Here is a 26,428-nt window from a genome sequence, read left to right as displayed (position 1 = left end):
ATTTCCCAAGGTGGCGTGAGCATCCGAGTTTGAAGCGCAGGAAATAAAAAATCCCACTCAGTGCCGTAAGCGCAGGCAGTGATTTTCTAGAAGCTCATGAGAGTGATTGGCTAGAAGATAAGGATTCTGATTGGTGTCAAGCTGACAATTCTGATTGGCTAGAAAATAACGGTGTAAATTGGCTAGACGATCAGGATCCCGATTGGTGTGCAGCTGAGGATTCTGATTGGCTAGAAGATCAGCATTCCGATTGGTGCGAAGCTGAGGATTCTGGTTGGCTAGAAAATAAGGGTGTAGATTGGCTAGATGATCAGGATCCTGATTGGCTAGAAAATAAGGATGTAGATTGGCTAGAAAATAAGGATGTAGATTGGCTAGAAGATCAAGATTCTGATTAGTGTGAAGCTGAGGATTCTGATTGGCTATAAAATAAGGATATAGATTGGCTAGATGATCAGGATCCTGATTGTCTAGAAGATAAGGATTCTGATTGGTTTCAAGCTGGCAATTCTGATTGGCAAGAAAATAAGGGTTTAAATTGGCTAGACGATCAGGGTCCTGATTGGTGTGCAGCTGAGGATTCTGATTGGCTAGAAGATCAGGATCCTGATTGGTGTGAAGCTGAGGGTTTTGATTGGCTAGAAAATAAGGATGTAGATTGGCTAAGTGATCAGGATCCTGATTGGCTAGAAAATAAGGGTGTAGATTGGCTAGATGATCAGGATATAGATTGGCTAGAAGATCAGGATCCCGATTGGCTAGAAAATAATGATGTAGATTGGCTAGAGGATCAAGATTCTAATTAGTGTGAAGCTGAGGATTAGCTAGACTATATGATTGGCTAGAAGATTATTAGTGTGATTCACTAGATGACTAGACCTTCCAGGAAACTCCCCTGCAAAAAACCGAATATTTTGTGAAGATTTATCTTCATGTTTTTCTCCCTTTCCTCCTCCTCCTCCTCATTTTCTTCCTGGATCTTATTTCATTGCTGCTGGGTTTGTCCATCCATCCATCACTGAAGGAGCATCTCTCCAGCAGATAAGCTCTTATCCAAGAACTTGTTCCACTTAGCTCCAGATAGATAATTTGTTTTATTTCCTTTTTTAAAGGAAAAAAAAATCCTAATTTGGGGAAATTGCTTCTTTTCCTTGCCAAATCTTTCAAATGGGTCTTTGGCGATCTTTTATCTGCTTTGTGCTGTTCAGTCAATAATTCACATTTTGGTAAAGGGAAAAGAATTTCCCAAGCTCACATCATCCCCGAAGCTCACGGGGTGTTTGGGGGCCAGCCGCTGCCCCTCTCGGCCAAACCTGCCTCACAGGGCTGTTGTGAAAATAAAAACAGGGAGAAAGAACCGTCCTCAAATACAGAAATGCCAAGCTCAGCCCCTGGCAGTCTCAAGACAGCCGGTGATAAGGGCAGAGGGAACCCTTCTTTGCCCATTGCAACGCTGGAGAGCAATTGTTGGTCAGAATCAGGCAATCCTGGACAAGCAGATGATCTGGAGTCCCAGTTTCGGCCCCTCCAGATGTCCTTTTTTAAAAAGTGTGCATTTGCGATGATTCGTGCTCAGGGCAGTCACACACAATCCCACTTTCAGTCCAGTCGCACTGCGACGGATATCCAGTATCCTCCTGCTGAAGTCCTGTAATGTTTCATCCTGCAGGTAATTCTGGTTTCTTTTTCTCCTGATTTTGCAGTGCCATAGCTTCTCTCTCATATATATATATTCATATAAAATTTTCAAGAGACGCGGGTGGCGCTGTGGGTTAAACCACAGAGCCTAGGACTTGCCGATCAGAAGGTCAGCGCTTCGAATCCCCGCAATGATGGGGTGAGCTCCCTTTGGTCGGTCCCTGCTCCTGCCAACCTAGCGGTTCGAAAGCACGTCAAAGTGCAAGTAGATAAATAGGTACCGCTCCGGCGGGAAGGTAAACGGCGTTTCCGTGCGCTGCTCTGGTTCGCCAGAAGCGGCTTAGTCATACTGGCCACATGACCCAGAAGCTGTACGCCGGCTCCCTCGGCCAGTAAAGCGAGATGAGCGCCGCAACCCTAGAGTCGGCCACAACTGGACCTAATGGTCAGGGGTGCCTTTACCTTTTATATATAATTTTCAACAGTTATTAAACATACTTTTATACCTTACACAATTTCTTTGACTTCCATCAATCACATCTGAAAATTTTCCAATCTTCTCACTTAATATCCATTTCTTACTTTCACTATTACATTAAAATCTCATAACTAATGTCTCTCTTCTTTCTTTTCTTTGCAATATTTCATATATTTTTCCTTACAAAACTTCTTGTAGTCCTACTAGCGTAATTTGTTGATTACAATTGCTCTTCAAGTAGTTCGCATATTTCTTCCGATCTTCTGCAAATCTCTGGTCGCGCAGGTTTCGAATCCTTCCTGTCATTTTATCCAGTTCTGCGTAGTCCATTAGTTCCGCCTGCCATTCTTCTTTCGTCGGGATTTCTTCCTGCTTCCATTTCTGAGCCGACAATACTCTTGCCGCTGTTGTTGCATATAAGAAGCAGTGCCATAGCTTCTCAGGGCAGGAACAAAGCGGTGTCACAACTGGGGAAGCGATTGCACAGCGAACAGTTAAAGCAGGATGGATCCAACGCTGAGGCACTGCTATTTTGTCAAGAAGGTGTTGCAGGGAGTCAGAACAAATCCTGAACCATCTTGGAATGTTTTCCTCCCTAAGAGAGCAAGAATAGGGAGTGCCCATCTCCACTATACATTTAAAGCAGTGCCATATCACTTTAAACTGCCCCCTCCCAAAGGATTCTGGGAACTGCAGTTTGTTCTGAGTCCTGAGAGCCCCTTATCTCTCTGCACTTCGGTCCCAAAATATGTCCCTTCTCTAAGGCCCCATATAAGCCATACCTTTAAGGCAGGATCAGACCACTTCAAACAGTCATGACTCCCCCCCCCAAAGGATTCTGGGAAGTGTGGTTTGTTCAGAGTGCTGAAATTTGTTAGGCAACCCCGGCTCCCTCTTACAGAGCCATCCTCAGCCTTCTAAAATTCTCATTTCTTTAAACTGGCCATCTGTCAGTAGAGCATGAGACTTTATCTCAGGGCTGTGAGTTCGAGTTTACCCACGTTGGGCAAAAGGTTCCTGCATTGTAGGCAGTTGGACTAGATGGCCCTCATGGTCTCTTCCAGCTGTACAATTCTATGATTCTGTGGGAGGAGGAGGAGATGTCAGATGCAGAAGAGGTAGAAGGGTTTAGGGAGAGGCTGTGGCAGAGAAAAGTTCAGAAACAGAAAAGGAGAGGCGCCAAGAGGTAGAGAGGAAGTCTGTCTGGTGAAGAGTCGCGGATTTCTCCCCCTCCTGCGGCAACCAACTCCCCTCCCTCTGGTCTCACAGAACCAAGAGAGGCATGAAAAGGGTGGAGGAAAGGTTGGTCTCCATGCAGGCACAGTCTCTGGTGGCCTGGAAAAAGCCCTGGAGGGGAGGGGGCTTTGGCAGCTGTGGGGAGGCGAGGACTTTCAAGTCAACCTCCTGGGGATAATCTGCTGTGCTTAATAATAATAATAATAATAATAATAATTTATTATTTATACCCCGCCCATCTGGCTGAGTTTCCCAATCAAGTGTTAAAAAACAACACAGCATTAAATATTAAAAACTTCCTTGAACAGAGCTGCCTTCAGATGTCTTTTAAAAATAAGATAGCTGCTTATTTTCTTCACATCTGAAGGGTGGGCGCCACTACCGAGAAGGCCCTCTGCCTGGTTCCCTGTAACCTCACTTCTCGCAATGAGGGAACCGCCAGAAGGCCCTCGGCGCTGGACCTCAGTGTCTGGGCTGAACAATGGGGGTGGAGATGCTCCTTCAGGTATACTGGACCGAGGCTGTTTAGGGCTTTCAAGGTCAGCACCAACACTTTGAATTGTGCTCGGAAACATCCTGGGAGCCAATGCAGATCTCTCAGGACCAGTGTTATATGGTCCCGGCGGCCACTCCCAGTCACCAGTCTAGCTGCCGCATTCTGGATTAATTGCAGTTTCCGGGTCACCTTCAAAGGCAGCCCCACATAGAGCGCATTGCAGTAATCCAAGCGGGAGATAACTAGAGCATGCACCACTCTGGCAAGACAGTCTGCGGGCAGGGAGGGTCTCAGCCTGTGTACCTGATGGAGCTGGTAGACAGCTGCCCTGGATACAGAATTGACCTGCGCCTCCATGGACAGCGGTGAGTCCAGAATGACTCCCAGGCTGTGCACCTGGTCCTTCAGGGGCACAGTTACCCCATTCAGGACCAGGGAGTCCCCCACACCCGCCCGCCCCCTGTCCTCCAAAAACAGTACTTCAGTCTTGTCAGGATTCAACCTCAATCTGTTAGCCGCCATCCATCCTCCAACCGCCTCCAGGCACATTAGGCCTGACATCCCACCAAGCCTGTTCAAGTCGTGTTCTTGCTCATCAACTCCCAACTCGCACGGTGTGTGATTTACTGCCGCCTCTCATCCTGACCTGGTCTGCCTCTCTTCTCTCCTCAAGTCCCAGGGAAGCCGATCCTGTCCGTCCACCCAACTCAAGAAAACGCCCTGCTGGTCAAGTGGGAGCCTCCTCTGGACGCAGAGGGTCAGGTGCTGGGCTACCGCTTGCAGTTCGGCCGCAAGGACGTTGACCCATTGGCGACGCTGGAATTCTCCTCGGAGGAGGACAGGTATACCGCCACCAACATCCACCGAGGGGCCACCTACGTCTTCAAGCTGGCCGTCAAAAGCCGGTCCGGCTTTGGGGAGGAAGCAGTCCAGGAGCTCACCATCCCAGAAGACGTGCCCAAGGGGTACCCGCAGATCCTCGAGGCCAGCAACATCACCTCCAAGTCGGTGCAGTTCCACTGGATGCCCCCGGTCCTGGCCGAGAGGAATGGGGTCATTGTGAAGTACACCGTGGCCTATCGCGAGGCCACGTCTTCCGGGAGCCCGCAGGAGAAGGATCTCCCTCCGTCTCCCGAGAACTCGTACACGCTGAACGGCCTCAAGCCCAACACGGCCTACGATGTTAAAATCCGAGCCCACACCAGTAAAGGTCCGGGGCCGTACAGCCCTTCTGTCCAATACCGGACGTTCCTCCTGGACCAAGGTAGGACTTGCCGACTTCTCCACGGTGACTCTCTCTCCCTGTATCCTGAGCTGCTCCCGGGAGGCAGAGAAGTAAACAAAACCACAAAGCGATTAAAAATGAAATGCAAACAAAAACACGCAAGCCCGCAAATCAAAAGCCATTAAGCTCCCCGCTGGCTTGGAAGACAGGCATGCGAGTACATTCCTTTAAAAAAAAAAATCAAAATTAGAAAGGCAGGTGGCTTCTCTCTGCCTTCGGCAGGTAAGTCCTCTTTCCTCTTTCTTCCGAAAGTCAAGTCCAGACAGTCCTCCTTGATTGACAGCTGGGCGGAGCAGTCGCTATCACAGGTGGGAGGAGCCTTTTCTTCTGCTTTCTCGCCTTTTCTTTCTCTTTTTCTCTTTCTCTCTCTCTCTCTTTTGCAAACCACAAAACAGGGGAAGGGGAGATAAACGAAACACGAGCCCCACATGTCCGTCCCCCCACAGAGGCCCTTTTCTCCTCAGCAGCCAATCAGGAGCTACATAGCCTGTTTTCGAGGGGCGGGCACAGGGAGGAGGGGTGTGTCCCGTTGTGTGATGTCATGGCGCCATGGTTGGGTGTGGGATGAAACGGAATGGGCAACCGTTCTGGGCGGAAGCCGTAGCGTTGTGTATTTCGGAAGGCGTTGCCGATTGGTTGGAAGATGATTCTTGCCGGTTGTTTGGAATTCCAAAATGTGGCTCTTTTCACCCCGTTCCCCTTGCTCCCCGCCTCCCCTCACTGCTTTTGTTTCCAACAGTTTTCCCCAAAAACTTCAAAGTGAGGATGGTGACCAAGACGTCCGTTCTCCTCGGATGGGAGTTCCCAGAGAATTACAATTCTGCAGTTCCGTACACGGTACAGATCTATATTATGTTTGGGGAGCGTTGCGCTACCTGTCGGGGTGGCTAGGGGGTGGAGGGAGCCCCCCTTCACCCTGAGGTTCACGTTCCCTCACTTGCCAACCTCTCGTAAATCTCGATTCGCTTCTCCCCTCTCCCCCCCGAACTTCAGATCCAGTACGAGGGCAAAGAGATCGAGGTGGACGGCCGTGCCACTAAGAAGCTCATCACGAACTTGAGACCTCACACGTTGTACAGGTTCGTCCTGAAAGGTCCCAAGGGCACCTTGGGGAACCTCCAACAGCAGGTGGAGGTTTCGACGGCAGCCAACCTGCTCAGCCGGAAGCCGGAGGTGACCTACAGACACGACCTGGACGGGAGCATCGTGGTGAACCTGCCGGAAGTGAAAGGCTCAGATTCACCTGCGCAGTACGTAAAAATAACGGGGAGGCAGTGTTAGGATATTTCCGTTCCTCCTTAAAAAGGGAGCAGGCTGTTGTGTGTCACAAGCCTGCGTACTTCCTTCTCACAGGGAGTTTCCGTTTTGTATATAGCTTTTGTTTTCTGTCTGTTGCCTCGACACGAAGGCAGGCAGTCATGTTTTTCCTTTGTTCTGACCAACGCTGAATAAAGTTGTAAATAATAATAATAATAATTTATTATTTGTACCCCGCCCATCTGGCTGGGTTTCCCCAGCCACTCTGGGCGGCTTCCATAGAAACAAAAAAACCCCCAAAATGTCACACATTAAAAACTTCCCTGAACAGGGCTGCCTTAAGATGTCTTCTGAATGTTAGGTAGTTGTTTATCGCTTTGACATCTGATGGGAGGGCGTTCCACAGGGAGGGCGCCACCACCGAGAAGGCCCTCTGCCTGGTTCCCTGTAGCTTTGCTTCTCGCAATGAGGGAACCGCCAGAAGGCCCTCGGCGCTGGACCTCAGCGTCCGGGCAGAACGATGGGGGCGGAGATGCTCCTTCAGGTATACTGGGCCGAGGCCGTTTAGGGCTTTAAAGGTCAACACCAGCACTTGTGCTCGGAAACGTACTGGGAGCCAATGTAGGTCTTTCAAGACCGGTGTTATGTGGTCTCGGCGGCCGCCCCCAGTCACCAGTCTAGCTGCCGCATTCTGGATTAGTTGTAGTTTCCAGGTCACCTTCAAAGGTAGCCCCACGTAGAGCGCATTGCAGTAGTCCAAGTGGGAGATAACTAGAGCATGCACCACTCTGCTCTTCTGGGTGCATCTTCTGTTGCGGAGTCTGCTGCAAGGGCGTGCATGAGTCCTGGAATGTGTCTGAGGCTCGTGTCGCTAACTGACTGATGCTGTTCTACGGGAGATCGATGGATCGTCTGGAGATGACTGTCTCCCTGGCAGTATCCCAAGAGGCAGGGCCGTCTTACCCATAGGCACCAGGGGTGCGGGGCACCCGGGCACCAGGCTCTTAGGGGCGCCAGGCCGAGAGTCCAGGGGCCTGGAGTTGAGGCCGGGGAAAAGCCCACCGCTGGCCAGAGTGCCATGGCGGGCTTTTCTGAGCCACAAGTTCGAGGGCGACCAAGCCAGCGAGATGCTGAGGCAGCCGGCTGGCTCCGCCCTCCTGCGCACCCGGGACTGGGCAACCTGGGGGGTGAATCTTTGCACCCCAGCGCCACATATGCTTAAGATAGCCCTGCTGGGAAGTCAAGCAACTTGTAGCCCACAAGCCTGGTTTCATGTAGCTCCCTGCCAGGGATTTTAATGTATTTATTTCTGAATAATAATGGTGATAACAATGTCACACGGGTGTGGGGTGGGGACTTAAACACGTTGTTGAGTTTCCAAAAAATAGACCAGAGGCAATTGTATTTCATCCAGCAGAGCTTTACTGCTACTGAAGGCAAATGAGCAGAATGGTCACAAATCCAATAGAGTCAGGATTGGCCCTGTCCATAAGAAATCCAGTTGCAGCTTAATTTAAAACTTACAAGAACTTATAATAAGACTAAACCATAACACTATAGCATACAGAACACCGTGCCAGAACAAAGAGTTAGAAAGAGAACATAAATAAAAACCAGCCTCCTTCTGGCCTGATTATTATAGTCAGCATGATCTTGCCAGAAAGAGATAACAGAACCAGTTCAAACCCGCTGTACTCAGCTTCTCAGAAGGAATAACCCAAACAAGAACCTTCTTTCACACAGAGAAGAAACCTTCCAGAACCCTCCTGAACTAAACAGAACAGGAAAGATCTCTACACATCAGATCAATATTTTCTGTACTAAGAAATGCAAACAGACAAATAATAATAATCTTATTACAGTGGTGCCTCGCAAGACGAAATTAATTCGTTCCGCAAGTCTTTTCGTCTTGCGAGTTTTTCGTCTTGCGAAGCACGGCTTCCCATAGGAATGCACTAAAAATCAATTAATGCGTTCCTATGGAAACCGCCTTCAGACCAGGTCCGGGGACAGTCTGTCCCCCGACCTCTTCTGAAGGCTGGCGGGGGGCGAAAGTCTTTGCTTCCCCCCCGCCTGCCTTCCCGGGACAGCGGAGACTTCTCCGCTGTCCCAGGGCGATCTTAAAATGCTGGCGGGCGGCAGCGAAGGACAGCCCCGGGGCGATTTAAAAGCCCCCGGGAAGGCAGGCAGGGGGGACAAAGACTTTTGCCCCCCGCCCGCCTTCAGAAGAGGTCCAGGACCTCTTCTGAAGGCGGGCGGGGGGCAAAAGTCTTTGCTCCCCCCGCCTGTCTTCAAAAGCCCTCCGGGATAGCGAGAAGCGCTTCCCTGCTATCCCGGACTGCTTTTAAAATGCTGGCGGTGGGGAGCAAAGCCTTTCGGCCCCCGCCGGCCTTCCTGGACCTCTTCTGAAGGCCGGAGGGGGGGAAAGGCTTTGCTCCCCACCGCTAGCATTTAAAAGAGGTCCCCGGAGATTTCCCTATGGCCTTTCTTCTTGCGAAGCAAGCCCATAGGGAAATTCATTTTGCGAAGCGCCTCCAAAACGGAAAACCCTTTCGTCTAGCGGGTTTTTCGTCTTGCGAGGCGTTCGTCTTGCGGGGCACCACTGTATTAATATGCTGCCCATCTGACCGGCTTGCCCTATATCCCTTTTTTAAAAAAGTTTAAAATTCTGTGGTATTTCATTCCACCTTTAACGTTTTATTTCTTAGCTAGGTTGGTGCTAGGTTTGCTTTTTAGCCTATTCCCCATCTCAGTTCCTTCTCCTTTCCTGATCTGCCAGGGCATACTACATCGTCGTCGTTCCGCTGAAGAAATCCAAAAGTGGCCAGTTTCAGAACATATACCACAGTCCGGAAGAGATGGACTTGGAGGAGGTGAGTGGCAGCCGTCATTCATGTACCCCGCACCCCAGCCAACTCGGGGTTGGCCCGGGACATCTCCCAGAATCCTCTTGGGTAGATCAAAGAATGGGGGGCAGTGGGATGGTTTAGGGCGTGCAAAGAGCAATAAACGACTACCAGACTTTGAAAAGCTGGTATCACTCCATCAAGTTCATCTGGTTTGTTCAATTCATTTGAATTAATGCACAATTAAATGTTGCTGTTCTGGATTTTCTTTTACTGTTCTCCTTTTCAGTGGGTTCTGCAAACCGCTGTTCTGAATTTTCTGGATTTTCCTTTTACTATTCGTTTCTTTAGTGGATTCTGCAAATCACTATTCTGAACAATGCTTTTTATAGGGTGGGGGGAACTGGGGGTGAGTTTATGGAACGGGGGTGGGAGTGAAAAAGTTTGGGAAGCACTTCTCTAAGACGTCAGCAAATGTCAGAGGAAGTCAACCCTGGATATTTACAGAAGCCTACAAACTTGTGGGGACGCAAGTGGCACTGTGGGTTAAACCACAGAGCCTAGGACTTGCCGATCAGAAGGTCTGCGGTTCGAATCCCCACGACGGGGTGAGCTCCCGTCGCTCAGTCCCTGTTCCTGCCAACCTAGCAGTTCAAAAGCACCTCAAAGTGCAAGTAGATAAATAGGTACCGCTCCGGCGGGAAGGTAAACGGCGTTTCCATGCGCTGCTCTGGTTTGCTAGAAGCAGCTTAGTCATGCTGGCCACATGACCCGGAAGCTGTACGCTGGCTCCCTCGGCCAGTAAAGCGAGATGAGCGCCACAACCCCAGAGTCGGACACAACTGGACCTAATGGTCAGGGGTCCCTTTACCTTTACCTCTTTACAAACTTGTGAGTCTGTCAGGAGAAAGAGTCTACAGCACCTCGAAACCTGCATGTTTCTAGACCTCATTGCCGCAGGGAGAAGATTTGAAAGTGGTGCATAGAGAAGTTTTAAGTAGCCCAGGGATGGAGGGCTTGGGACAGGTTGTTGTGGGGCAGGGAGGGGGAGCTTCTGCCCTCTGGGTGCTGCCGAACTACAACTCCCATCATCCACAGCCAGCATGTGCAGTTGCCAGGGATGATGGGAGTTGTAGTTCAGCAACAAGCAGAGGCACAGAAATGCCCCCTATACCTGGCTTAGAAGGAACTTCCATAGCGGTGTGGAGGCCCTACACATCTTCATATATAAACCCTCTTCCAGGGGCGTATTTAGGCACAGCTAAGCTTTGTTCTTTGGTCTCTGATTCGTCCAACGAATTGCAATGTTGGAAGGGACCCCTGAGAGTCATCTAGCTTAATCCCTTGCAATACAGGAATCTCAGAACGGGGTCTCCCATCCGATTGGAAACCACACCGGGCCCCGCTTAGCTTTGCAAACATGCTAGCAGTTTTATTGCCCCACTTCTACGAAGGTCTGTGCCATTGTGCCCCTGAGGGATAGGTGAGCACAAGACCTTTAAATCTCAAGGTCATGGGCTTGAGCTCCACGTTGTATGAAAGATTCCTGCATTGCATGGAGTTGCATGATCCTCAGGGTCCCCTCCTACTCTGTGAAGAAGGAATTACCATATTTTTTGCTCTATAAGACTCACTTTTTCCCTCCTAAAAAGTAAGGGGAAATGTGTGTGTGTGTTATGGAGCAAATGCAGGCTGCACAGCTTTCCTAGAAGCCAGAACAGCAAAAGGGATCACTGCTTTCACTGCGCAGCGATCCCTCTAGCTGTTCTGGCTTCTGGGATTCAGAATATTTTTTTTTCTTGTTTTCCTCCTCCAAAAACTAGGTGCGTCTTGTGGTCTGATGCATCTTATAAAGCGAAAAATACGGTATATCTGCAGAGGTGGGGGACATGTTGATCTCAGTAAACCAGAGGTCAGCAACCTTAGGCCCATAGGCCAGAAGCAGCCCATAAGGGTTGCTTAACTGGCCCGTGAGCCACCCCCGAATTGAGCCACCCGCTCGGCGAGTCCCCACGCACTGCGCTAAACCAGCGCGGCACGGGGGCTCTCTTCCGCGGCTCCGGAAATCACTTCTGCGCATGCCCAGACGCTGAAAATCACTTCTGCGCAGGCGCAGTTTCCGGCACTGGTCCGGCCCACGGAGGATCTCCACGGATCTGGCCCATGCCCAGTAAGCCTTGCCAGCCTCTGCAGTAAACACTGTCCAGACCCTTATATTTTCTTCTGAGACTGTTCTCCCTGAGGGAGGCTGGGATAGTTTAATAAAGGAGAAGAGTAACCAAACTTTTGTGCACCTGGAAGCTTTTGCCTTGCCTTCTTCTCAATCTCTGTGGTGCCTCGCGTAGCTGATTTGAATCTCCTTCCTCGTGGTCCCCTTCCCCAGTTGATTCAGATTTCCCGGCTGCAACGGCGCAGTCTCCGCCACTCCCGCCAGCTGGACCTCCACAAGCCCTACATCGCAGCCCGCTTCAACACCCTGCCCTCCTACTTCATCCTCGGGGACTTGAAGCGCTACGACGGCTTTGAGAACAAAGCCTTGGAACCCGGTCAGAAGTACGTCATTTTCGTCCTGGCTGTGCTGCGGGCCTCCGATCCGGTGAGTTCTCTTCTGCTTCTGAACTTTGTGCGTAATGCTCTGGATCCCTTTGGCTCAGACAGATTGCATCCAATGTAATTTGAATCCCCGTGACAGGGTGAGATCCCGTTGCTCTGTCCCAGCTCCGGCCAACGTAGCAGTTTGGAAGCACGCCAGCGCAAGTAGATAAATAGGTACCGCTGCGGCGGGAAGGTAAACGTCGATTCCGTGTGCTCTGGTTTCCGTCATGGTGTCCCGTTGCGCCAGAAGCAGTTTAGTCTTGCTGGCCACATGACCTGGAAAAGTTGTCTCTCCTAGTCTTGGAAACCCCACCAGTGCCATATAGGGTGGCAAGCCAAAGGGGGCAAATAATAATACATAATACATAATATTAATTAAAATCCCTATATTTATACAAGTACCAACTGAGAAGATTGTTTTACTGACATTACATATGTTTCTATATGATTTATGCTGCAATTGCAGCATAGTATGTCCTGTTCTGTTCTGTTACTATGGTGTATTGTTTGTAAGCTACTTTGGGATTCATTTGAATGAAAAGCAGCCTAGAACTACTAATAAATCAATCAATATCCGTTTTTTAATATATTTTTTAAAAAGCATGGAAAAGCTTCGACCCACAATACAGATGCAACCCTTTCCAGCAAGTTTTTTTTCCTTCAGATCCCCGCAGAACACCCACCAGTGTTAATTGAACACCCACTGTTAATTTAACTGCAATTCTTACATTGCAGCCGGGGGCTGGACTAGAGGACCGCTGGGGGTCCCCCTTCCAGCTGTTTGATTCTAAGTGACTCCACGTTTGCCGTCGCCTGCGCGTTACTGATTCCCTTCCCTCGGCTCTCCTTGTTTTCCCTCCCTCAGTTATACACTGCCAGCCCCTTTTCAGACCCGATTCAGATAGACAACCCTGACCCACAACCAAAGATTGACGGCGAGGAGGGACTGATCTGGGTGATTGGACCGGTCTTGGCCGTGGTTTTCATCATCTGCATCGTCATCGCAATCCTCCTCTACAAAAAGTGAGTGGCTTTCTCGTGCACGTTTTGCGCTTCCAAAGCATGTGTGTTTACCCCCATGCTGCTGGCTGTGCGGTGCAGTGGTTAAGGCAGTGGCTCTCAGAGTGGGCGATACTGCCCCCTGTGGGTCAGCGGGGTGATCTTGAGGGGGGCGTGCTGGGAGGCAGGGGGCACTCAACAACTCACGGTCTTCCAAACAACAACAACAACAAATGTTTATTCAGCTTTACGCCCATCATGAAACACAACACAACAAAACAAATCAAATAAAACAGCGGACTCGTACAAACCACAAGTAGTATAACACAGTTCGCAACTCACAAGGACGGATATTAGCCATTCATAAAAAGTTTAAGATTAAATTTTTTTGGCACTACACTAAAATCAATATCTGATGTCATTATGGAAAATTCTTATAACTATCAATAATCAGCTAACATTCCGTTCCGTCTCTTGTACGAGAGGACGGCTGTTAGGAATTTAGCAACCTGTAGGGTAATATAAGGATACACATCTTGAAGAACCCAGGCACGGTTTTCCAAAAGCTGTTGTTACTATATCCAGGCACCACTATGCATTAGAAGCAGAATCATACCTCTTAAAACATGTCCAAAGTTTGCTTCAGGGGCCTCATTCGACCCGCCGGTCAATTTAATCTGGCCCCCATGGCAGCACCGTATTTTTCGCTCTATAAGACGCACCTAGTTTTGGAAGAGGAGAAGAAGAAAAAAAATATTCTGAATCCCAGAAGCTTGCTGTCCTGGCTTTATGGGATAGCCACATGCAGCCTTTCCTGGGCTGGGGAGGCTGCACACGGCTATCCCATAAACCAGGGCAGCCAGCAGGATCGCAGCGCAGCGATCCTGGCTTCTTGCTTGGCCGCGCGCAGACTCTCCCGGGCAAGGGGAGCCTTCATTCCCTGCCCAGGAGAGGCTGCGCATGGCTAAGGCTCCCCCAAGAGCCATGCTCCCTTTAAAGAGCGTGCGGAGTATGTGTGCGGCTCTTGGGGGCTTTTCCCCGAGGAGGGAGAAGAGCAGCCCCAAAGAGCCACACACACGCTCCGCGCGGCTCTTTAAAGGGAGCGCTGAGCAGAGCCTCCCGCCTGCAGTCGCTCCATAAGACGCACACACATTTCCCCTTACCTTTTTTGGGGGGGGAGGGGCGTTTTATAGAGCGAAAATTACGGTTTATGTCCTGGGGTAAAATCCTAAAAAAAACTCAGAAACTTTGGTCGGCCCTCACCATAGCTGTCAACCATCCCTTATTTGGCGGGAAAGTCCCTTATCCCAGCGCCGTGTCCCGCTGCTGTCCCTTATTGATGATGTCCCTTAAATTTCCCGGGTTTCAAAGGAAGCAGCTCCTCTCCCTCCCTCCCTGCTGGCCAGGGAGGAGGGAGGCTCCAACTGTGTTGCTTGGCTGCGTTGCTCACCCAATAAGGAGTCTAAGAACGACTGGGGGGTGGAGCTTGCATGCCTTGTGCCGATCAAATCGGCCGCGTTGCCTGGGGACTCGCCTTTGCTCAGCGCTTCCCAGCGGAGAGGTGATGGTGGTTTTCCTTGCTGCATCCCCTTTGCTGGGTTGCTGCGCTGTGGGAACCACCGCTTGAGGCTTCGTTTGGCTGCTGGCTGGGCTTTCTGCCTTTGGCTCGGAGGGGCTCAGAAGTTGAACATGCCTGTGCTTGGAAAATCCCTTATTTTGGCTGCTGATCCCTTATTTTTGAGGCTGCTGGTCCCTTATTTTCAAATCTGTAGGTTGACAGCTATGGCCCTCATGCATGTTCACTTCATAAAATCTGGCCCTCTTTGGAAAATGTTTGGGCACCCCTGATAAAACAATAATGGCTCCCCCCTCGCCCCAATGAATCCTGGGAATTGTAGTTTGCTAAAGTAGCCCGGAGTTGTTGGGAGACAACCCCGCAGAGCTGCAATTCCCAGAGTTCCCTGGGGAAAGGGGTCGACTGTTAAAGCGCTCTAACCTTTGAAGTGCTGGAGAGCTGGCCAAAATCTTTGGCAGAAGACTGCGAGGTTTGGACCTGGCGCAAGATGGCTCCTTCCTTCCGCCAGATTCGTGGGGTTGATCTGCAAGCGACTCTCAGCACCCTTAGCAAACTACACCCCCCAGAATCCTCTGGGGGTGGAGGAAGCCATGGCCGCTTTGTGACGGGCTGTGACCTTTAATATGTTTAGTACGGCATCTCACTCTTGAATGTACGGTGGTTGTGGGGACACAGCGAAGCGAGGATCAGCTCCGTTTGAATCTTCGCATGTGATTTAGCTGCGGTTCGTACATGGCTGGGGGCTGGACAGGATAGCTCTAGGAGTCCCTTCCAACCGCAGAGTCCTGAGTTCATCCATTTTATGGCGTTAAACTAAGCCATTTTCATTGTACTTTTAACATGGTGTAATCATGGACATTTTGAAATCTATTGCGTTGCAATCTTCCTTAGCAAAACTTCGAATAACGCCTTTTCTATAGGGTAGCAGGCACTGGGGATGAGTTTGTGGAACCAAGGATGCAGTGGCTCAAAAAGAGTTCAGCAACCGCTGAGTTAGAGTATTGGGCTCGGACCTGGGAGACCAGGGTTCGAATCCTGCCCACTGAGTGACCATGAGGACCAGTCCACTTCTTTTCTCAGACTGCCCTACCTCACAGGGACGTGGAGAGGATAAAACGAAGGAACACAAAGGTTTTAATGTACTTGCCACTCTCTGAGCTCCTGGGAGGAAACATGGGATATAAATCAAATCGGTGAATAAATAAATAAATGTGGAAGATTGTGCGTGGCAGGGGGGAGGTAAGCCATTCACTTCCTACGGAAGTGTCAAGAGCTGCCATGACCAGAGACAACATGTTGCAAGGGGTCAATCACACACGATTTATTATTTATACCCCAGTTTCCCCAGCCACTCTGGCCGGCTCCCAATCAAGTGGTAAAAACACGATAAAACATTAAAGACTTCCCTAAACAGGGCTGCCTTCAGATGTCTTTTAAAAATAAGATAGCTGCTTATTTCCTTGACATCTGATGGGAGGGCGTTCTACAGGGTGGGCGCCACCACCGAGAAGGCCCTCTGTCTGGTTCCCTGTAACCTCACTTCTCGCAGTGAGGGAACCGCCAGAAGGCCCTCGGCGCTGGATCTCAGTGTCCGGGCAGAACGATGGGGGTGGAGACGCTCCTTCAGGTATACAGGTATATACGACCCACTATTTTAAAGATTCATATAATTCAGATGGTTGAGAGTCCTGGTGAAGGGGTGTGAAGGGCGACTCTCACTAACCACATCTTTATCTTTTCCTCCTTCTCTTCTTTCTTTCTTTCTTTCTTTCTTTTTTTACTGCTTCCCTGGACAGCAAACCAGACAGGTAAGAGTTTTTAAAAGCTCCCCGTCTCTGATTCAGGTGGCAGTCAGGTGCACTTTAGGAACCAAGAGGCAATCAGTAAAACAAAGGTGGCACTTTAAGCTGCAGCTGAGCTACTGAAACATCGCTGCTCCTAAAAGTGCCAGCAAGGTTTAACCCTTGAGTAAAGAGGGAGGACAACCCAAAGGGAACGATATTGCAAGCTGTCCAAAAACAGGTTGCAGGTGGAGAGGGCAGTTTCCTGGCAACACTGCTAGGCTCTTGGAATTATTTGGGTTTGGGTCGCATATTTCTCCACTCGCACTAGAGCTCAGGGTTCTCAAGGGGAGAGAACAAGCCATTTCTCAAGGCTTTAGACAATAAAGTTTGGGCTTTCCAGATGGCTGGCTATTGGATTGCTGGCTTACAACCATAGATTTGACGTTTTGTATGTTGACGCTGCTTTTTCTTCTTGGAAAAAAACCGCAACAAAACCCTGATAGGTCCGGGTGCTGTTTGTCTTTATTTATTTGCATTGTTTATATCCCACTTTTCCAGCCTTAACAGAACACGCAAGGGAAGCTCACAAGGCAATTAAAACCAGTACGCAAACAACATCTAAATTCCAGATCATGCCGTTGAAAGATAATCACTGCTAAACAAAAGCCAGGAAAGGGGGGGGGAATACATTTAGTGAAACAGAAAAGGCAAGAGTAACGTAACAAGAAAAAAAGACTTAGCTTGGAGGCAGAAAATCACCAAGGATGGGACAAAATGGATTCTCATGAGGCAGAGAGTTCCACAGACTAGGTATTGCTTCTTAGGTGATATTTTCCATTGTTCCCTCTCCATCCGTGAAGGAAAAACTTTCTGGCTGATCTTGGTAGATAGGCAAGGAGGATGAGATGGTTTGGGCTCCGTTTAGGGGTTTGGGGGTAACAGGTTGGCGGCCCCCTGGGCTGATCCAGAAGCCTTTTCTTATGGCCTTAATCACAGAGCCTGGGGACTCCCAGATCACAAAGAGCCTTGTCTCCTCCTTGCCGTAGTTTTCATCCGCTTGGAGATGTCTGTCCCAGCAATATCTTCAATGTCAAGCCTAGATGAACTCTGCTGCGTTCTCCTTTTCTGAATAATAAAAAAGTTGACTTCGCGTTGAGTCTCGAGTCTTCATTCTGACCTGTGAATTGTCCTGCCTGTCTGACCGTCCTGACATTCAGCAGCCATAATTTATCAAAGCCAAGCATTCTTCTGGTTTTAACGCTCGTTCCCTCGGCTGTTGGAAATCTAGGTAGCAACAACTAGACTGTGGAACACCCTGCCTCATGAGATTCACTTTGCCCTGCACAGATTTTGTCAGAATTAATTTGACACTGCTTTTGAGAGCCTGTTTGGGAACCGTAATGTGCAGTTCTGTGGTGGTGGTGTTTTTCATTTAAGCGCAGCGTAAGCCAAGTCGAGGGACGCGGGTGGCGCTGTGGGTTAAGACACAGAGCCTAGGGCTTGCCGATCAGAAGGTCGGCGGTTCGAATCCCCGCGACGGGGTGAGCTCCCGTTGCTCGGTCCCTGCTCCTGCCAACCTAGCAGTTCGAAAGCACCTCAAAGTGCAAGTAGATCAATAGGTACCGCTCCAGCGGGAAGGTAAACGGTGTTCTGGTTCACCAGAAGCGGCTGAGTCCTGCTGGCCACATGAGCCAGAAGCTGTACGCTGGCTCCCTCGGCCAATAAAGCGAGATGAGCGCCGCAACCCCAGAGTCGGTCACGACTGGACCTAATGGTCTGGGGTCATGACCCATGACTTCCCCCTTCCACAGCTGTCCACCTTCCCTATTTTTGCGGGAAATTCCCTTATTCCAGCGCTGCTATCCCAGATTGTTAGATATCCCATAGACTGTCCCCGGGACAGGTGAGGCTGCTGATCCCTTGTTTTCAAATCTGAAAGTTGACAGCTGTGCCCCCCTCCCCGGCCCAAAAGTTGCTGGACTCTTGGGCTCCCATCCTCCTTGACCGTTGGCTGCTATGACTCCTGGAGGGGCCCCAGGGGGTCCCCAAAACTGACAGAGGTGCAGCGCTGCACACACTCCTTAAAGCCTTGCCTTTTATCTGCTCTCTCTCTCTCTCCCTCCTTCCTGCTCCTCAGCAAACGAAAAGACTCGGAGCCGCGCATCAAATGCATGTTGAACAACGCAGAGATCACCCCACACCACCCCAAGGACCCTGTGGAGATGAGGCGCATCAATTTCCAGACCCCAGGTAAACAGGCCGCACACCACCAGCACCCCCGGAGTCTCCCCCCGCCCCATGAAACTTCACTCGAAGAGAAACCGACCCGGCTTGGTTGCTGCCAGCCAGAGTGTGAGGCCCTGCGGCCTTTGCAAACGGCTGCCGTCGCCATGCAACATCTCAGGTAGGAGGAGGAAATGCCCAGATCGTGTGGGGCAGAGGCGGCAGCGGCAGGTTTGCCTGCTAGGGAGGCCTCTAGCAAATCATAACTGACCTTTGGCAGGGCTGTTTGTGTCCGCGATATTTGACCATCGCCGAAAAGCTGCAGAATGAGATGGTGGCCACAGGATTTGATTTCTTTTCTTTTTCTCTCTCTTTTTTTAATTAAAAAAAAGCAAGTTCCTGGTCCTCATTATTATGGAATGAACACGAGCAATGCAAGGGGGAAATCCCATACGTTTCTCTGCCTGGTGCTCTGACTGATACTTTTCTCATTTTCCTGGGAAAGGGAGTAAGGGCTGTAGGCTTTCCTGGTTTAAAACAATTACTGTTTTATCTGTGCCTTCTGCCGATATGTAAGCTTGCCTTTTGACTTCTAATGACTTGTTTTCTTTTCTGGTTTTTGTTTTTTTAAAAAAAAACAACCCGAAGGTTTCTGGATTTAGGTAGGTAGGTTTAGGCAGCACTGCTCCGTGCAGAAGTGAACAAAAAAAAAAATGCAAAATTTAATTTATTAGTTTGGCTTTTTAAAGGCAAGGCGCTAGTCCTCATGACCAGACAGAGAAGTCTGAAAGTGTGCAGGGAACGCTTGGCAGAAGCTCAGGGCGCAAGGCAAGGCTGCCTGGATGGGAATTCTAGTGCTTGGATGGGCTGTGGGTGCGATTTGATGTGTGTCCCCCCCTCGATTTGCCTAGTGGAACTCAAAATTAGTGATGCCAAATTTGTGGGAGGTGGAGCACAATAAATAACGCCCCCAAAAAAGTGGATTAGTGGAAACGCACTTACGTTTTGCAAGGATTTATAGTCCAGAATCCAACTTTCATTGGTGCGGGATTTTGATGATAATAATGAGAGCAGCTATTATTATTATTATTATTATTACTGCTACTGTTATTTGTTGTAACTGATGTTATTGGCACATTCTCAGCCCTGGCTTCAGAGAAGGGGAACAAGGGGGGGGGCTTAATTTCCAGGGCTCTTTGTCAGTTGCCGCTAGTTTATCAGCCTCTCTAGGCACACAAGATGTCTGTTGACGGAAATACCTTTTTGTTGGTGGGGGGGCAGAGGGGGGGTCCAGATCCGGTCCATAATTTGCCTCCTTCCTTGGAGGTTTCTAAGCAGAGGTTGGGTGTCCATCTGCCACGGATGCTTTAGCTGAGATTCCTGCGATTGCAGGGTCTAGACCAGTGTTTCCCAACCTTGTGCCTCCAGCTGTTTTTGGACTACAATTCCCATCATCCCTGACCACTGGTCCTGCTAGCTAGGGATCATGGGAGTTGTAGGCCAAAAACATCTGGAGGGCTGCAGTTTGGGGGTGCCTGGTCTAGGTTACCGTAGGGTTCCCTTCCAGTTCTGCAATTCTGTGATTCTCTGATTCCCATTGCCATCAGACAGATTAGCCAGCGCTCCAGGATGATGGGGTTTGTAGTCCAGATTTGGGGACACCAAGGTTCCTTTATATCTAGCTAAATATAGTGCACGGGTTTTGCACTCAATGGTGCAACAGCTGCTGCTGTTTATTATAGGCTATCGCTAACTGAATGTTGTATGGCAATGGGGTTGCACCCATTGCTCCTCTCCCTTGTTTGCCGCCCCACCGAAAGCATGCAGCCCCAAGTAGCGGGATTGGGGAAACCCAGTCAGATGGGCAGGGTACAAATAATAGAATTATTATTCTTATAAAGTTGCCATTATGGCATGTGAAGGATAAACCAAGAACTCTGGCCACAAGTTTCAATGTAAGGATTAACTACTACTCAAGAGTTGAAAAGAAAGAAACGTATATATTCTGCAAAAAATGACAGTTTAAAGCTAATAGTAAATTTAAACGCAACGTGTGAGTACAATAGTTTTAAGATAATAATAAATTTAGATATAACGTTTAAGTGCCGAAATAATGTAGTTTCAAATGTGCAATAATATAGTATAAAGGTACATAAAATACCAGTACACAACAATAGTTTTATACAAGTCTCAATGGTAGTCAAAAAGAGTCCATATTATATAAACTCAGAATAAAGAATAAAGAGCCAAAAAGGAGTATCCGGAGTATGAATCAGATGTACGACTCAGTAGTGGTGACCAGGACGGGGCCCTGTTTCGGAGTAAACGCCTTCTTCAGCTCGGTTTTTTGAGGACTATAATTCTGTTGGAAGTCTATATCATATCATATTATTCTTTTATGTTTCTTTTTCAACATGCGTCTTAGATAATTGAATCCAAGTTTTCTAGCGTTTCTCTGTGCGTTTTTTGCAGAATATATACGCTTCTTTCTTTTCAACTCTTGAGTAGTAGTTAATCCTTACATTGAAACTTGTGGCCAGAGTTCTTGGTTTATCCTTTTCAGTGCATTTTCCACAAGAACTCCAATTTCTTTACGATTATTATGGCATGTGAGGCAGCCACCCCCCAAGCTGAGAAAAGACTCTCCACACCGGACATATAGGAAAGCTGCAAGGTGCCGCTTCCCATCTCAGAAGCGGAGAACAGTGTGTCAGCGTTTGGCATCTCTGGGCATCTGGTGAGGAATCATCTGTGTCCCACCTGGAACTCCTTCGAGAGCCAGTGTGGTGTAGTGGTTCAGAGCGGCGGACTCATAATCTGGTGAACCGCGTTCGCTTCCCCGCTCCTCCACCTGCAGCTGCTGGGTGACCTTAGGCCAGTCACACTTCTCTGAAGTCTCTCAGCCCCACTCACCTCAGGGGGAAAACAACGCTGTCCAGGGTTGTAAAGACTGCGGAGAGAATAATTGGGTGCGCTCTTCCCACCTTGCATCAAATCTATGCTTCCAGATGCCATAAGAAAGCTGCAGAGATAGCGCAGGAGAGTGCGCAGCCCGGAAATGTTCTCTTTCAGCTTCTGCCTTCTGGAAGAAGTTACAGGGTTATAAAGACTAGGACTAGCCGCCTGAGAAACAGTTTCTATCCAAATGCGGTTTTGGTTTTAAACGCAGTGTAAGGAGTCTCTATGGGAGTATATTGTATTTTAAAAATGGGGTATCAGAATTTTTAGGGGGCTGACCAGGCTGGGATAGCAGGCTTGTTTTTGAATGTCTTATGCAGATTTTTCAATTTCGTTGTTCTGTATGGGCCAATGACAATAAAGATTATCGTATCGTAGAGTGTTTGTTGTGGGGGAGGAGGGGAAAGGAGATGGTTAGCCACTTTGAGACTCCTTAAGGGGAGTGAAAGGTGGGATATCAAGTCCAAATTCTTCTTCTTCTCCTTCTTCTCCTTCTTCTCCTTCTTCTCCTTCTTCTCTTCCCCTTTGCAGGCTGCTTGCATGTTCCCCCTTGCTTTGGCCAAAGGACAAAAGCCCTTTCTTCATTAATGCAGTGATAGTTAATCTGCGGAACTCCCCCCTGCAGTAGGCAACTATGTCCCCCAACCTGGTTGGCTTTTATATTTGTTAAAAGCTGCCCAGTGTGGCTGGGGCCCACAAGTCAGATGGGCGGAGTATTATTATTATTATTATTCATTGAGGAGAGGGCTCTGTCTCCATTGTGGCTTTCTGCACAATGAGCAAACTGTTGGTACCAAGGACGAAAAAGAGTCATTGCCACATCTGCTGGTGCTATTGGCAGGATCACAGGGGGAGAAGAAATTGGAGAGCGAGAGGAACCGATATCTCCCTCTCAAATGTTGGCGGGAGGGAGGGGATTCAGCCCTTACTAACCCAAACTTTCCAAAAGAGTCTGAGAACCGGGAAAAGGTGGCCGTTTTCTTTGCCAATTCTCTCTCCCTCCGAAATTTGCACTGTAGTTCTTCACGCCAAAGTGATCAGGGCAAAGCGCGGTTTTTAAAAAATGAAATGAAATGCATGCGTTAGAGAAAACGACGGTACAAAAGGGTGTGTCGCTTATGGGGAGTTTGCATTGCGAAAAGTACGCACGCTGGGCAAAAATGCACGGGAACGTTTGTGCGTTAGGATTTGATCTGCATTTAAACGCTGATGGGTTTTTAATTGCGGTTTTCTTTTTGCAAACCGAAGCGGAGAGCTGAACTTAAAGACAGGAGGAAATGGAGAAAGTATTTCCCGCGCCTAACTTTTAGTGCAAAACTTAACATGTAACGAGACTTTGACGGTTGGGGGGTGGGGGTCGCCTCCTCCAAATTTTCTTCGGTGTTTCCTTGAAATCAAGATATTCATTCAATCGTTTTTTCGTTACTCAGACGCTTTTTTGGGTGGGTGGGGGAGGCGAAGGGGCTTAAGGTGGGGGTAAGATTCTGGATAAAACAAAGCAGCTCTTTTGTTTTAAGCCCTGCCCCCCCTCCCCCCATGCACGCACCCAAGAACGTGGCCAAAAAAACAGACAAAGCCCAACCCTTTGTGAAAAGGAGAAAAAAGTGGGGGGGGCGAGAGAGGGAGGGGAAAGAAGAAAAAAACACCTTTCATTTCCTCTCGGATTTTGTGTTGCTTTTTTCCGTTTTCTGTTTTCTTGGTTGAGTAGTGTTTTTTCCTTTTTTATAAAAGTCTATATATTTTGTTTTTTTTGTTTTTGTTTTTTTTTGTTTTTGTTTTTTTGTTTTCCTGTTTTCTGCAGATTCTGGGCTGAGCAGTCCCCTCAGTGACCCTGAGTTTGACCTTGAAAGTTAGTTCCTGTGTGTTTTCGTTCCTGTCCGTTTCATTGGTTGTGCTCCCCCCCCTCTTCTTCTCAGCGCCACCCGACCTCCCCCCCCCTCTCCCCACTCCCCAAATATATATATTTCGTTTTCCTTCTGTTGCACTTTCTTCCTTCCATCTTCATTCTCACACCCCTCTCTCTCCCTGCATATCTGTGGCCTTTGCCATTGCGTCCCTCGTGCTGCCGCTTGTCTCATTTCCAAACCGTGCTTCCAGTTTTACAGTTCTCGAAACGAAAAGGCTTTTTGCAAAACGGTCGAAATTGCGACTGGGTCAGTGTGTTGCGCTTCGCTGCAATCCTGCGCATAACCTTCGCAGAAGTCAGCCCCGTTGAGTTCAATGGGATTTACTCCTATAGGACTGCAGCAGAATTCCAACTTGAATTCTACTCAAGAGTAGACCCACCAGGTTGTATCCAGCGGCAGTCCCATTGAAATGAATTGTCTTTGGTCCATTAATCTCAGTGGGTACCACTAACTAAGCGTCTGGTGGAAATCAGCGGGCCTAAGAAAGTCACTTTCATTCGCTTCCTTGGTTTACACCCAACTAAATCCTACTCTGAGTAAACCCACGTACATTAATGGACACTGCAAACTTACGACTTGGGCTGCAATCCTAACCTCACATCCCTTGGGGTTATGTTTTGCAATTGGGCACATTCATGAGCAGGCGGGATTGCAGCCCTACTCAGAGTAGATCCATTGCAGTTAAAGGTCTTGGCTAACTTGGGTTCAATGGGTTTACTCTTGAGCGGAACTCAGTTGGATGTAACCCTCCCAGGTGTTTATCGGTATAGCAGTTTGCATTTATATATTACGATAGTTAATTTCCCCCCCATTTCCCCTACTTTTTGGCAGTTCAGAGAATTCAGGGCCACCTTTGAACAGCCAGCACAGTCAGCTGTTTCCCCGAACTTGCTCCGAGGGTCTTTTGTGTGTGGAAGTGGGGTGGGACAAAGTGGGGGGGCGGCCCTCCCCCTGCATCTCTCCCGCACATTAGGTTTCCTGTTAGGGACTGCAGCCCCCGGGCTGAGAAAATATTCCCCGCCCCTGATGTATAGGAAATTCAGCAGTTCTCAACCTGTGGGTCCCCAGAAGTTGTTGGACTACAACTCCCATCATCCCCGAGCTGTGGCCTCGCTGGCTTGGGGTGATGGGAGTTGTAGTTCAACAACATCTGGGGACCCACAGTTTGAGAAAAGCTGCGCTAGGTGCTGTTTCCCATCTCAGAAGCAGAGACAACGTTCGTCATCTCCCGGCATCCTTAGAACTGTTGTTTACCCCCCAAGCGCCCTGTGCAAACTATAGTTCCCAGCCTTCTTTGTGGGCGGAGGGGAGGCGCATGTGCTTTAAATGTGGATGTCTTTTAGGAAAGGAACGCAGAGCTGGCATTTTCACGACTGTGGGAGCAAAAAAAAACAACCCACGACCATTACCGTATTTTTTGCTCCATAGGGCGCACCGGACCATAGGGCGCACCTAATTTTTAGGGGGGAAATAAAGGGGGAAAATATTTTTTTCCCCAGCCCCAAAGAGCAAAGAAGCCAAGACAGCCTGTGGGATCCATCCCGCTGGCTGTCTTGGCTTCCTCTTTAGCCACGTGCAACCTCTCCAGCCGGGAGGATGGATCCCGGTCGCTGTCTTGGCTTCGTTTTTAGCCAGAACAGGTCTGGGAGCGGCGACAAGGTTGCGCGCAGCCTTGCTGCCGCTCCCGGAGCTTGTGGGGCTGGGGGGCACGCTCCGGAGGTTTGCGGATAGCTGTCTGAAGCCCAGGGAGCGTAGCGGGAGTTGGCGCTGCGCTCCTCGGGCTGCAGGCTGCTATTCACAAGCCTTTGGAGCCCAGCAGGAACTCCCATCGGGCTCCAAAAGCTTGTGGATAGCTGCCTGAAGCCCGTGGAGCGCACACCGACCCCTCTTGCTCTCCAGGCTTCAGCGAAAGCCTGCATTCGCTCCATAGGACGCACACACATTTCCCCTTCATTTTTGGAGGGGGAAAAGTGCGTCCTATAGGGTGAAAAATACGGCAACTCCTCAGCTGCAGAATAATTTCCAGGGGACTGCAATCCTCTCTGGAGCCCAGCGTTTTGCTAAGCACCTCAGTTGTTTTTTTTGCTTTTTATTTAAAGAAGCAAGCGGCGACAGCAGGCCTCTCCTGTTGAGCTGCAATTACTTCAGCGGCAGCAGCGGAGGCCTCTGGTCTACGCAGCAGATGTTGGGCCGATTTTGTCCATCAAATGATCTGGCTCGTAGAAAGAGTGAAAGGGGGGGGGTGGAGAGAGAGAGGAGCTTGAATTCTTTGCAATAACAAGATTAAGGAGATTTCAAGGGATTTGAAACGCTAGATGAGAACTCTCTCCCCTAAGATCTCTCTCTTTCAAAGCCTGAAAATATGGACTCGGTCAACAGCTTGATTTCCCGGAAAGCTGCTTTGACTTTGAGCAAAATGGGGGGGCGGGGGGCGCGGAGAGAGAAGGGAGGGGCGGCCTCTCTCTCCCATGCACCAAAATGCAGAAAGTAGTACGAGAAGCAGATAGGTGGTTAAAGCCAGATTCCCGCAATCATAGCAACCCTTGAGGGTAGGGGCTGGTACCAGAATCAAAAGGAGGAATTGCAGTGGTTTGGGGGGGGGTTAGAATGCTTCCCCCGCACTCCCCAAGTTGGCAAGGGGAGCCTGAGGAAACTTGGGGTGTTTCTGAAACTCTTGTGAATGGGGAGAAGCGTAGGATTGGAAGGGACCCAAGGATCATCTAGTCCAACCCTCTGCAATGAGGGATTTTCAGATAGATCATCCCGGACTGGTGGCCGTCCAAGCTCTGCTTAAAAACCTCCAAGGTCCATCACCATCTGAGGGAAGTCCGTTCTACTGTCAAATGGCTCTTAAGCATCAGAATATCCGCCCTAATGTTGAGTCAGAATCGCCTTTCTCATAATTTAATCCATGGATTTGGGTCCTGGTCTCCGGAACAGGAGATAACAAGCTTGTTTCCTCTTCCACGTGGCAGCCCTTGAGATATTTCAAGATGGCTATCTCCTCTCGGTCCCCTCTTTTCCAAGCTGAACATACCCAGATCCTTCAACCGTTCCTCATCAGGCTTGGTTTCCCGAGCCTTGATCATCTTGGTCGCCCTCCTCTGCACACCTTCCAGCTTGTCAATAACCTTCTTAAATTGTGCTGCC

At 49.3% G+C, this 26,428-nt stretch overlaps 1 protein-coding gene across 14 annotated transcripts in view; it reads left to right on the top strand.

The window, feature by feature from the left end:
• The window catches only part of PTPRS (protein tyrosine phosphatase receptor type S), a 305,911-nt gene that overhangs the window by 244,997 nt on the left and 34,486 nt on the right, over window positions 1–26,428 (top strand). For 7 of the 14 annotated variants that reach the window (XM_081895351.1, XM_081895349.1, XM_081895354.1 and 4 more), the window contains 8 exons: window positions 4,522–5,112; window positions 5,873–5,970; window positions 6,127–6,383; window positions 9,170–9,263; window positions 11,620–11,832; window positions 12,697–12,854; window positions 18,328–18,440; window positions 23,173–23,220. In XM_081895351.1, the coding sequence (XP_081751477.1) occupies window positions 4,522–5,112; window positions 5,873–5,970; window positions 6,127–6,383; window positions 9,170–9,263; window positions 11,620–11,832; window positions 12,697–12,854; window positions 18,328–18,440; window positions 23,173–23,220 (1,572 nt within the window). The remainder of the gene's footprint in view (window positions 1–4,521; window positions 5,113–5,872; window positions 5,971–6,126; window positions 6,384–9,169; window positions 9,264–11,619; window positions 11,833–12,696; window positions 12,855–18,327; window positions 18,441–23,172; window positions 23,221–26,428) is intronic. The other 7 variants (XM_081895355.1, XM_081895345.1, XM_081895346.1 and 4 more) reach the window with 3 other exon arrangements.

This window comes from Podarcis melisellensis, assembly GCF_964234715.1.
Source record: "Podarcis melisellensis genome assembly, chromosome: 18".
Lineage (NCBI taxonomy): Eukaryota > Metazoa > Chordata > Lepidosauria > Squamata > Lacertidae > Podarcis > Podarcis melisellensis.
This window is presented reverse-complemented; position numbering and strand designations above follow the sequence as displayed.